Below are 12,361 nucleotides of genomic sequence, written 5' to 3' on the forward strand. Positions count from 1 at the left end.
GCAAGCCTTTCTTTATATAGTTCAAGCTCCGTCAGAGATTCTGCGTGTCGCTAAGAGGCACAGAGAGGGTCACTGGACTAGATCGGACATTTGGTGTTCGACGTCGGAGAAGCGGATGTGATGGCGGGTGTTGACCGTGCCCGAGAGGCAGTAGATGGCGTGAACGAAGTGGACGCCTCCCAAGACCAGAGCAGTTATCTGCAACAAGAGACGAGGAATTAGTTCCAACGTCATTTCTCCGGCCTAAATATTATGCATCACGTTCGCGTAACAGCAAGGCATCATCACGTCTAAACGGTTATTTCATTATTGTTCCCTTACTCTTCCACAGAGACCTAATTCGGTTCGTTAGTGGGGGATTGGCCTGGGTGCCTTCTACTGTCAGGCAGTTGTGAAACATTGACTCATTTAAGGTAGTCGAGGGTTAATTCTGTGCTTATTTTTATAATTATAACTAAAAAGGAGTCTCCCTTGATTAAATTGTGCACATAATTGCACACTGGTTTTAGAACATCTCCTCTGGCGCTTGCCCCAAAGGAAAGAAGAACCGGAATAGAAAGAGGGAGCCCTAATCGAGCTAGGGAAGCAAATAGTCATTAGGAGAGGAGAAAGTGATCTAGTGTTTGGATATCCCCGCATGCTTCGCAATGGTTCGACAGAAAGAACGAGTCGATGGGAACAAATGTAGATTTAGTCGTGGAATCTTGCACCGGAAGATGATCATAGGCACCTCGCATTGCCGTGAACTATGTAAGCGTATACCCCAAGTGAATGCCAACTGTTGAAAATCCGCTGTAGCGAGGAGAGCCTCATCACTAAAGGAATGGAGTTGCAGGAACCGTTCGAAGCGGGCTGATGTCAACTGCGCAGTGTTTGGGGTAAATGGTACCACAGGTCCGCAAAAGGCAGATTTTGCTAAAAAATCAACCATCACGTTAGCATCAATGCCGCAATGTCCAGGTGTCTATTGAAATCGCACTACTTCAACATGTGGTGGAATGAAAAATATTGAAAAAATGAAAAATTGAGGCCTAGAAGAGCCTCGCTCGAGCTTTCGGGTGTTTGCAAGGAACTTTTTGTAAGGCCAACTGAATCGCTAGAAATTCAGCAGCGAATATAGGCGTATAATCAGAGGGCCAAAAGGAATAACTCTAATCAAGAGCCCTGGAATAAATGCCAATAGCTGCCTCCTTTTCCTTTTGCTGAGAGGCATCTGTGAAAGCTGCAGTATGTGTAGAAAATTTGTCCAGGTACTCTTCTATTAAGCCCGTTTAAAGAATTTGCAGGCAAATTGTTTGCATTTCTTCGGAGATTGTTGTCAGAGTAAAAAGCAGCATCGGTCTGCAGGTTGTGAACCTTTACTACATAACTGATGATCAGTGAGATTCTTAATCGCACAAAATTTGTTGACGCGATCTGTGGGAACTAGTCAAGTAATACCGGAGAATAGAGTCTTCGATGTCGCAGATATGGGGGCTAGCAATCCTGATATAGGCTCTAAAGCTCTAAGGAAAGTTCCCACAGTGAGAAGCTGAAACCGTAGCTTTACATTTGGTATTCGCGCCTCCAAGAGCAGCGCAGCATTTGCCACAGATTGTGGTGGTTCAAGGCAAAGACGCAGAGCACATCTCTCCTAAAGAATGAAAGGTTTAAGCTTGCAACTTGGACAACCAGCAAAATAGCGCAGCCAAATTCAAGCAATGACCTTACATAAGATTTATAAAGATATAGCAGTGTCACTGAAAATTGGAAATTGATAATTAGTTTTTTGGGACAGGACATGGCGCAGTATGTCTCACAATATCGGTGGACAGCTGAACCGCGCCGTTAGGGAAGGGATAAAGGAGGGACTGAGAGAAGAAATGAAGGAAGAGGTGCCGTACTGGAGGTCTCCGGAATAATTTTGACCACCTGGGAGATCTTCAACGTGCACTGACATTGCACAGCACACGGGCGCCTTTTGCATTCCACCTCCATCGAAACGCTGCCGCATGCCGAATTTTTTGTGGCTGATTATCACCAACCTTTCGGCGCGCTCATCCTTAAGCAAATTTCTTTGCAGTCTTAGTCATGAGTCTAACTGAGTATAATAGGTAATACCCAGGTATTTTACGGAATCAGCTTGTGGGATTAGGGTACTGCGATACAAATGTAGCAGGCCACAGACATACCCAGCATGGACGACCTCTTCGTCTTTTCTCCAGTAATAGCGCTATTTATTTATTTATTTTGAAACGGTGTTTCTGCACAAGTAGAAAGCGGACGGAGTTCACGGCGGGCGACACAAAATGGGCGAGCAGAACGGCGGGCAGCGCAGAAGGTTGCCAGTCCAGCCGAACCGATCTCGTGCAGCGCGGCGGCTCTTCGTCTTTTACCGGCGCTTCGTGTTCGTCGAGACGAGAATTACAGTATATCATGTGAGCATGAGGACAGCACAAAGAATTCGACTGGATACAATATATTGTCTATGATGACCCGCGTTCAGCCCAGAGGGGCAATGCGCTGTTCACCTGCGGTGCGGTGCGCGAGACCCGTAAATGATGTCGTGACTTTTCGCAAACGGCGGCAGAGTTTTTCGTGAATCACTGATACTGATGCACCCGTGTCGATAAGCACATGTACCGGCAGTCCAGAGGGGAGGACGGTGGAGCCGAATGAAGCATCTGAGATGGATGCACAGTGGTTGAAGTGGCTGGCGAGGCCACCATGCGACGGCGACAGTGGCGGGTGACATGTCCCGGGTACCCACAGGAGTAACAGATAAGAGGGTTATCCGATGTGCGCCACGGGGTGCAAAACAGCTGCGGTGGCGGCGGAGAAACCGGTGCTGGTCGTAAAGACGGGGCCGGGCGCAGGACGGGCTGACGAGGCGGAATAGTCATGGGCACGGAGCGCGCCGCCACTTCTGCGTAGGTCATCCGGGAGGGTATCGGAGGTGGTTGGGGATACTGAGCCTCGGCATAGGTGAATGGAGCGACCGAAGGGGCTTAATGTGCAGTGAGAAGAGCCTCGGCAACTTCATGGCGGATGACCTCCTGCAATGGCGCCACCAAAGGAGATGCAGCGTCGTGACTGAAGGGCATCAACGAGAGCTGACGCGCGACTTCCTCCCGAACAAACTGCTTGATCTGCGGTGACAGTTGTGCCGGGTCGGTGTGAGACGTGAGGGAAGCAAGGGACTCCCGCTGCGAGAGCGGTGAACAGGTGAGGATGCGTCGCTTCCGAAGTTCATCGTAGTTCTGGCATTGGGTTATTACGTCGGCGATTGTGGTGGGATTGCGTGCCAGAAGCATCTGAAGCGCATCGTCGTCTATGCTTTTCATGATGTGTCAATCTTGGCACGCTCAGACACAGAGGCATCCACGCGTGTGCAAAGGTTCACAACGGTCTTTATGTAGCTGGTGAAATTTTCACCAGGCAGCTGCGCCCGACTTCGCAGGCGTTGTTCCGCGCGCGGCTTGCGCGCCGCAGGTCTGCCGAATACGTCAGAAAAATTGGTTTTGAAGGCTGACCCCGTGGTAATATCGGCTTCGTGGTTCCGGAACCATAAGTTTGCAACGTGCGAAAGGTAGAATATGACGTTGTTCAGCTTGAGTGCATCATCCTACTTGTTATGGGTGCTCACCTGTTCGTAGGATGCCAACCAATCCTCGACGTCATGGTCACCGGTGCCACTGAAGACAGCGGGATCACGCTGGCGCAGCGCTCCAGCGCGGAGAACGGTCGGGGTGGGTGGGGCAGGACTGGGCGCAGAGTCCTTAGGCATGTTGAGCGGCGGGAGAATACGGCTGCGGAGGTCCAGGGCGTCAGCCGACCGCAACCTCCACAAAATGAAAGGGGCTTTCTGCACAAGCAGAACGGGGACGGAGTTCACGGCGGGCGACACAGAATGGGCGAGCAGAACGGCGAGCAGCGCAGATGATGGCCAGTCCAGCCGAACAGATCTCGTGCAGCGCGGCGGCTCTTCGTCTTTCACCGGCGCTTCGTCTTCGTCGGCGATTCGTCAGTGATCAGCCCAGGCGGTAACAGACGCGATCGTCGTGGTTTGCTACAATTTATTTATTAATACTGCAGAGTCACTTTGACTCCAAGGAGGGTTGAGCACAAAATAACAGAATGAAATACCATAAAATACAAATACACTTGCATAAAAAGACACTTCATACGATCGTAACGAACCGGTATAGTCTCGGCGTGCCTCACATTGATGTCCTTACAGCTTAAACGATGCAAGCGAAAACTGGTTCATTTCACAAGTCAGTGCGAAACAGTCAAGGAGTATAACTTATCAGTAGTTACGCTCACGACTGAAGCGACCGGCGCCGAGACCAAGAATAGTACGGACAACACACACTTAAGGTACACTAACAAACGGCAGTTTATTTCTTGTTACACAGATTAAATGCCTGCCCTCGAGAGATAAACGTGACGCAAAGGTTCTGCAATCATGCACAGCCCGTGAGGGCACACGACATCCCATTGCTGTTCTCAGCCGGTTTCTTGAGTTCTGTCGAACCAACCTGCCCAATAGCACATTCTATGCGTTACTCTCACAGCTGCTTTGTTAGAGAGGCACTCAGAAGAACTACTTTATTTTTTTTATTCCTAGTAAACCTCGATTGCTTCGTTCCTTGTGGCTATGTTTTTTACTGGGCATCTAAATACATATTTCGGAGAAAATTGCACCTATAACTGCAAGGATATTTTCCCCGCCACTCAATTAAAACGTTGTGGTGTCAAGACCCCAAAGACGTCGTTGATCACCGTTGGTAGTGGATAGCGTATTGCCAAGTTTCAGGCATGCATGGCTATAGCCTTCACGTTATCTCAGTTTGCTTAATAAAACGGCTGGCGTTGTTAAAACCTGTATATTATTTGGTGAGTCTTCCAGCCTATATAATTTCGCTTCCAAGGGAAGTAGCCGTTTAGTGTGAGAGTGTCAAGGTTCGTTGTGCAGAGAATGCGGCGCCGGTGTCGTGCAGGAAAAATCCACAGAGAAGCAACCTAGGTTGGTCACCTAGGTCACGTAAACTTGCGGTGTCATCACAACCTGCCCACCGGATATTAAGAAAAAAATTAGCTGAGGTTTAGCTCTGGTTAAACCGGGCAAGCAGTGTCGAGAGCGCGCGACTAGGCGCGCGGCAGCGGCGGCAGCGCATAGACGGTACTGCCGCCTTGTGGAGCGCGGCTGAAACGGTTGCTATGGCAACGGCGCTCCGTCTGTTTGACCTCGCTGCGGCTAAAGGTCAACCCTGACCACCGCCGGGAGCTACGCGACGGCTCGTAATAAAAACACCACCGTGTCAGGTGGCAGTTAAATTAATGAATAGTCGCTAGAGGTCTCTCGGGAAGAGCTACTTGGGTCGCACAAGCCCCGCCTGTGGCAACACTTGCCATCGCAGGGCAGTGGCGAATTGCTTCACAATTTGCGCCAGCCAGGAGTCGCATGAGGACTCCCTGGGATCGATGAAGGTATTCATTTATTTATTTATAGATACTGCGATCTAGTACACGATCATAGCAGGGGGGCATACTCCAAACACACAAACATACAAACACTCAAATTCACAACATTTACAGTCATTTTTCAAATATCATTAAAGAATTCTGGACCCCTCCGCGGTGGTTCAGTGGTTACGGTGCTCGGTGCTACTGACCCGAAAAATGCGGGTTCGATCCCTTTTGCGGCGGCAGAATTTCAATGAAGGCGAAATTCTAGTGGTCCGCGTACTGTGCGATGTCAGTCACGTTAAAGAACCGCAGGAGGTCGAAATTTCTGGAGCCCTACACCACGACGTCTCTCATAGCCTGAGTTGCTTTAGGACGGTAAATCCCAATAGGCTAATAAATCAAACCAAAGAATTGTGTGTAATAATCTCTTTATTTAGGTTATTGAAGTCTGTAATTGTCCTCGGGATAAAAGAATACTTAAAGAAATTATTCCTCACGTTCAAAAAGGTTTTTTGTTAAAACATGACTTCGTCTCATGTTATAGATTGAGAAACTAAAAATATTGGAAGCATTAACTTTATAACGACCGTTTACCAACTTAAAAATAAACATCAATTGGCAGACACAATTGTGCAGTCCCTGTTGAACATCGAGCTGCTGAAACTGCGTTTCAACAGCTCGCTAACAGATGTACGGCCGTATGCATTGTAAAGAAACCTAACTACCTTAAAATGACCAATTCTGCATACATGGGCATTAACCCACTACAGCAATCACGTCATACCCTTAAGGCGGAGCTTAAGCGCCCCGTCCACTTTTTCCTTTTTCATTGTAAAGCACATTCTATCAATTAAGGCCGTCTCCAATTCGTCCTCAGCATTACCAGGAATACAGTAAAGGGCTCAGCCAATGCCTAGAGGCCTATCACGTTCTGTTTTGCAGCCACTCGGCCACTCTTTCTTACGTCACGGATGACATCAACATGCTATTTGTGTATATTTAAAGTCAAGCGCCACATGGTGGCAGCTAAGGAAACTAGAACAACTTGTCGCAAATTCCCGATGTTGTGTCCCTCTAATCTTCTGCCGTCTTACGGCTACCGGCGTGCGTGCACCCAGTGAGCGTACCCCTCCGACGACGCCAGCGGCGCACTCCAGGATGCTGAGTCGCAGGCCGAGGACAGTGCAGAAGCCCGGCGCGAAGAAGAAGAAGAAGGCCATGAAGTGGAATGACACGTACTGCGAGCCGGAGATGTGGGAAACGGGGGTGCTTTAGCCAAATGATCGAAGATGACAGCTTTGGAAGCACGAATGGTAATGTCATCACGTGAAAAATGACAGAAGCGCGAAAAGTACGAGAATGTAAATAGAAAGGACAGGACAGAGTCTTTTAAGACTCCTCTTTTCGAGCCTTTATCAATTATTAGCCGTGTTTGGCAACGAGCACAGCAACGTGCCATGTTGAGCTATGAACGGATTAGACATCAAAATAAACCGTAGAGTTGGTAGAGCAGCGGACGCGAAATTCGGAGGTCGTGGGTTCGGATGCCTCGGCGGCATGTTGGTGCTTTTTCTTCTCCTTTCTAATCAGTTATCTATAAGCGGTAAAATAATTACACTATTCATCTCCAATTAGTACCGCAAATTCAGAAAAATAAAAATATGCCCTATGTTCCTTGGTTTCGGGGACTGTTGGCTTCCGTTATATTAAGCATGAAATGCTTTTAGCCCCCGTTGTCGGCAGTGTGGTGACGTCACGCCGAGACCGAGAGCCATCATCCGGGCACTGAAATCCACTCATCCGGGCACTGAAATCCACTCATCCGGGCACTGAAATCCACTTATCCGGGCACTGAAATCCACTCATCCGGGCACTGAATTCCAGTCATCCGGGCTCTGAAACGAGAACATCCGGGCACCGTACGAGACTTAACGAGATTTAACGAGACTCTCTAAGCCCTCCTACGCGACCGGCATGCAAGCGCCGGTTGGTCTCCAAACGAGACAAAAAATAACTGCTGCCAGTGCCTTCTCAATGTTTATCAAGATATCAGTGGAGCTGTGGGTTTGATAATGCACGGAATTATAATTTCCGATTTCTAATAACGCGTGCACAAAGCACATAAATGCCACGTTACACTTCGTTGTCATACGTGATCCGGGGGAGAAGCGCTGCGTTCAAAGGGCAGGGCATCGCGCCGAACGGGTGGTGGCGTTCCTCCCTTCCTTTACGGTGCGGTTCGGGTGTCCACCGAGATGGCAGAGAATTACTGCGCCATTTCCTTTCCTCAAAAAACCTTGCGTTCAAATGGCAAGGCATCGCGCTGAACGGGTGGTGGCGTTCCTCCCTTCCTGTACGGTGCGGTTCGGGTGTCCACCGAGATGACATTAGGCCCGTAAACATTTCATGCTTACTCTACTCTCGTTTACGGGAGAGGCAGAGATTTTTTTAGTAAGGTAAATAGTAAATAATAAAAAATAAAAAAAATGAATGAAAAGTTAAAAATGCGAGTCACTGTGATCGCAGATTACAATAATTTATTCCATCGCCTCACAAGCTCTCGCAAGGGGCCTATGCATTTCTGCAGGGAGAGAATACAGTGTACACGTTCCAGGACATTACTGTTTCGACCTGGGTGCTTTCTTCGGGTTTTGAAATGGACTCATGCCCATTCGCTCAACTGTTCACACTAACTCCAGTATTTTCTTGTCATTGTGATGATCACCGACCAGGACAAATGGCAGAAGCAAAATCTTGTTAATATTATTGCTACTGTCTGGTGGCGTGATTTTGTTGGAGTGATGTAATATTCCACTTTCTGCTAAACACAGCCTTCTAGATTTCTCGTGTATGTGTTTAATGAAGTGTGTATCTTGTGGCGTTGCTGCATGTTTCTGAAGGTCTAGAAATGCGGGCTATACAGCGTGCAGAAAAAGCCATGTAGAGAAACAACTGTTGAACTCACGACTGCACAATATATATATATATATATATATATATATATATATATTTTTTTTTTTTTTTTGGGGGGGGGAACCCAGAGTGAAAGAATATATCTTCATAATGCCGCCAAGCCAATATTTTGCTCATCTCTGAAGAGCATAGGATACGCCCACAGAAAAACGTCTGATTACGAGAAAGTAACTAACAACTCTACCTGTATCATACTTGAGGGCTGCCCGTCCTACACTGCAGCTGCAAGTCAAGTCGGCAGGTGGTAGCCCGACATACCCGTTGCTCTTGTGTCTCGTGTTCGTTTATTTGACGTCGGCCGAACGGTGTTACCAGCTATAGCCACGATCTGCTCAGCAACCGGCCTCTTAAGCGCACAATATTATACTCTCGCTAAAGTGACTCTTTCTCTCCAAACAGAAGAATAAAGGCTGCGGCGACCCTTAATCACCACGTGAGTCACGAGCCGATGGGGCTTTCAAGGAGGTGCAGCACGCAGCAAATTCCCGAAATATTTAACGCCAGCTGCTAAGGCAGACATCGCCACCAGTTGCGGGCATGTGCAGGGACAAGGGCCCAAGGACCAGACAACTAAGTGAAGTTGGTCTTGTGCCCACTAAGGCGACGGATGTCTTTACGTGGATGATGGAGAACGGTAAGACCAAGACCCAGTTACTTAGGGTCATGCACGACAATAGCCTCTACGGCTAGCTGTAGTATATACATCATAATCATCAGCCTGTCTACACCCACTGTAGGGCGAAGGCCTCTCCCATGTCGCTACAATTAGCCCGGTCCTTTGCCAGATGCGGCCACCGTATCCCAGCAAACTTCTTATTCTCATCCGCCCTTCTGACCTTCTGGCGCCCCCTGCTACGCTTGCCCTCTCTTCGAATCAACTCCGTCACTTGAAACTTTATGGTTTATTCGGGTTTCACGTCCCAAAGCGACTTAGGCTATGGGGAACGCCCTAGTGGAGGGCTCGGGAAATTTTGTCCACCTCGGGTTCTTTAACGTGCACAGACATCACGCAGTACATGGGCCTCTAGAATTTCGCCTCTATCAGAATTCGACCGGCGCAGCCGGGACCGAACCCGCTTCCTTCGGGTCAGCCGCCGAGAGTGTCATAACCACTGAGCCAACGCGGTGCCTCCGTAACCTAAAAGGACCACCGGTTATCTTGCCTTCGCAATATGCAGGTGTTCCCAACATATGCTTTCCGTATATACATAGAAAGCCGTCGAATAAAGAGGAAAAACGGTAAAGTGCCCTCAGCAAGCTAAGCCTGGTTTACTGGCAAGGCTACAAGCTACAGCGTTCCTCTGTTGTATATAATGGACTCTCGCGGACGTCATGTGCGTGCGGATAAGCAGTGGTGCGACAAGTCCGGAAAAGAACGCCCCGTCGCGGCGAATCGCTACTCACGTAGACGGAGGTGGCGATGGCCGTGGAGACGACCGGCGAGAAGAGGCCGCAGAGCAGGAAGTGCACACCTTGTGTCGCCATTGCAAACGCCACGGTGGCCAGGCAGCGCAAAGACGAGTCACTGCCGGTCAAGATCTGGAGCAGCAGGAACAGCGAGGCGGCCAGCGACTGCGAAATGGCAGGTTCAGCGCCGTAGGTCACCTCGATGACGTCACGACGTTGGTTACATTCTTGAGGGAAATCTTTGCCGGGACCACCCTGATGTACCCTCTTTGCCAGAAGTAGCCGAACATCGGGGTTTGGTTCCCTGTCTTACTTTGCAGCCCTTACGGCACTCTTGCGGATGAAAAGGTCTTAAAACGTGATGACAGGATTCTGCTTAGATTACACAGATTTAGAGTTTAAGGTCTGCCATAAATACTTTGCAACACGCTGCTAAGAAGCTAAACCTATTGATCGGTTTCTTTCGGCAAGGGTGGTACACCAGGTGGTCCGATGGAAAGCAAACGAGTTTTCTGCTAAGTCATGCATCCTACGACGACTCCAGCGATACAGTTCACGCGGCAGAAAGCCCTCTTTAGACAATGATCGTAAAATCCAGCGGGGTGAAAACTTGGACCTGCTCCCGGTTATCAAGAACGGCCCCTCTAGAGCAAGCGGAAATCGCGATAGCTGATAATGTTAGACCCCATAGACGGAGTTGTAGGCAACTCGTACTGAGAAAAGTATGCTCATGGGGAGAGGGGGGGGGGTGTCCTGTTTGCATAATGCATATCCTGAGTTTTGAAAATTATAGTTCTCTGAAAAAATGCCTGCCAATAGGCCTCTCCAAAAAAAAACTTGCTTGATATCGGAGTGGGGGGCGTCGTCTCTCCTTCTTTACCATCAGTCCAGAAGAATTTTATTTCAGCAGAAAGGGCGTACGTGATACAAGAAAAGTGCGAATTTTTTGTGGTTATAGATCTGGTGAGGTAGCCGAGGCAAAAGACGTCCATATGACCCGTAACATAGCCTCGTGACTTTCACATGCGCTACAGGGCAATGAACAGTTCCATCGTTTTCTGGACAGGAGTCTTTAAACACCATTACATAGATGTCACGGTGGCAACAAGAAATAATATAAATGCATGAAGATAGACATAGAGAGACCATCTAAGTCAATTTACGGAAAGCCAGACAAGGCTAATTATTTGAACAGAGAAATAAACAACACAAGCGATACAAACAAAGCAGAAAACCTACAAGAAACAACGGACAAGCCATGGCCATTGCCTGGAAAAAAGCACCTCTCACTGGTGTGCTCCTAGCCTCGTTCCGGGCTATCTATGCCACTTTATGCTCGTAGGCTTCCTGATCTCACCGTCTTCCTGACTGCTCACCGGCAAATAAATGGTATTTTTACCACCCACTATTTTTGCCCTAAGAGACCATCAGTTACCTGTTCTCGTTACACATCTTGCCAAAGCCAATTTTATCTCACCTCCCTGGCCTCCTCCTTTAAAACCGCCATTGCCACAGCCCATTATCAACCATTTCGCTAAGCGCAGTGGCATAGATCCTTGTGCCGTACCACTTCGATGACGTTGAAGAACCCGTTCCAGGTGATGACGTAGTCGCTGTTGACGTGCACCTGCGATAGCTTCGTGTCGCCGTGCAGCAGGTCGCGGACCACGTCGTTCAGGGTCTCGTTACCCGGCAGCGGGATCTCGGGGAACTCGCCCATGTCGCGCGAGTCCAGCCGCTATCGACTCCTCAAAGATCACGGTCCCGGTGCTTTCCAAAGCTGATATCTGGTGCCCTAAAGAGGTAGGGGTGACAACGGACTAGAGTCATCCGAAAGGAAGTGCCAATTTCTACACGCTTGTCGAAACGCACGCATGGCAAGCTCACTGTCGTTATACTCACTGGTTATTTATACCAGCTGTAGCCGACTGATGCGAGTCGTTGAAGATAGGTTGACAGCCGACGTCCGAAGCACCTCGGAGGAACCTCTTCTTCTTCCCAACGAAGCGCGAAGCTACCTTAGTGGTATACTAGCTTTGTTAATTGGTTATTTATATTTAGTTTTTACTGCATATCTAATTATGTTAGCTTATTAACGAGAGAGCGTCGAGGCTCCCGTTCTTCAGAAATCCTGCGTTGTCGGCAGCGGAGGCGTTGTGAACGGAAAAGGTGGTGGCCACCTCCGCCAAGGTCACGTGAAATTGTGACGTCATCACAACCTGCCCACCGTGGCAGATGGCGACCTGCCCATTCGAGTGTTTGTTAGCGAACTGCCAACCATGGCGGATGGCCGTCAAATTAATGATCGGTCGCGAGAGGTTGCTCGGGAAGAGCAACAGGGGTCTCACAAGGGCCACCGGTGGCTGAGTTTGGAACAGCCGCCCGCCGTGGCAGTGGCGCATCGCTTAACAGCTGAACCACTGTGCCAGAGGTGGTATGGGGACTCCCATCTATCAGTGAATGTAAAGGAGATAACGAACAACTCTACATATATGGGCATGTATGCAGATGCTAGGCGACAGAAATGGAG

At 49.0% G+C, this 12,361-nt stretch overlaps 1 protein-coding gene across 1 annotated transcript; it reads right to left on the minus strand.

The window, feature by feature from the left end:
- Positions 1-2: 2 nt before the first annotated feature.
- On the minus strand, positions 3-11,849 carry LOC149328703 (uncharacterized). Its single transcript, XM_089561758.1, has 5 exons — positions 11,734-11,849; positions 11,399-11,626; positions 9,829-9,996; positions 6,579-6,689; positions 3-198 (listed from the first exon to the last, which is right to left on the minus strand). Exons 2-5 carry the CDS (start codon positions 11,549-11,551, stop codon positions 70-72), a joined length of 561 nt encoding a protein of 186 aa, XP_089417884.1. The 5' UTR covers positions 11,552-11,626; positions 11,734-11,849; the 3' UTR covers positions 3-69.
- Between the last annotated feature and the right edge of the window lie 512 nt (positions 11,850-12,361).

The sequence above is a fragment of the Amblyomma mixtum genome, chromosome 9, assembly GCF_055824585.1.
Source record: "Amblyomma mixtum isolate Tamu chromosome 9, ASM5582458v1, whole genome shotgun sequence".
Classification (NCBI taxonomy): domain Eukaryota; kingdom Metazoa; phylum Arthropoda; class Arachnida; order Ixodida; family Ixodidae; genus Amblyomma; species Amblyomma mixtum.

Excerpts from the sequence above, each read along its gene's own strand:
- LOC149328703 (XM_089561758.1), bottom strand. The coding sequence starts at position 11,551 with ATGGGCGAGTTCCCCGAGATCCCGCTGCCGGGTAACGAGACCCTGAAC. Across the intron at positions 9,997-11,398 it reads TCTTCAACGTCATCGAAGTG|TCGCTGGCCGCCTCGCTGTT; the intron begins GTACGGCACAAG and ends GCCATTTCGCAG. Across the intron at positions 199-6,578 it reads CCGCTGGCGTCGTCGGAGGG|ATAACTGCTCTGGTCTTGGG; the intron begins GTACGCTCACTG and ends CTCTTGTTGCAG.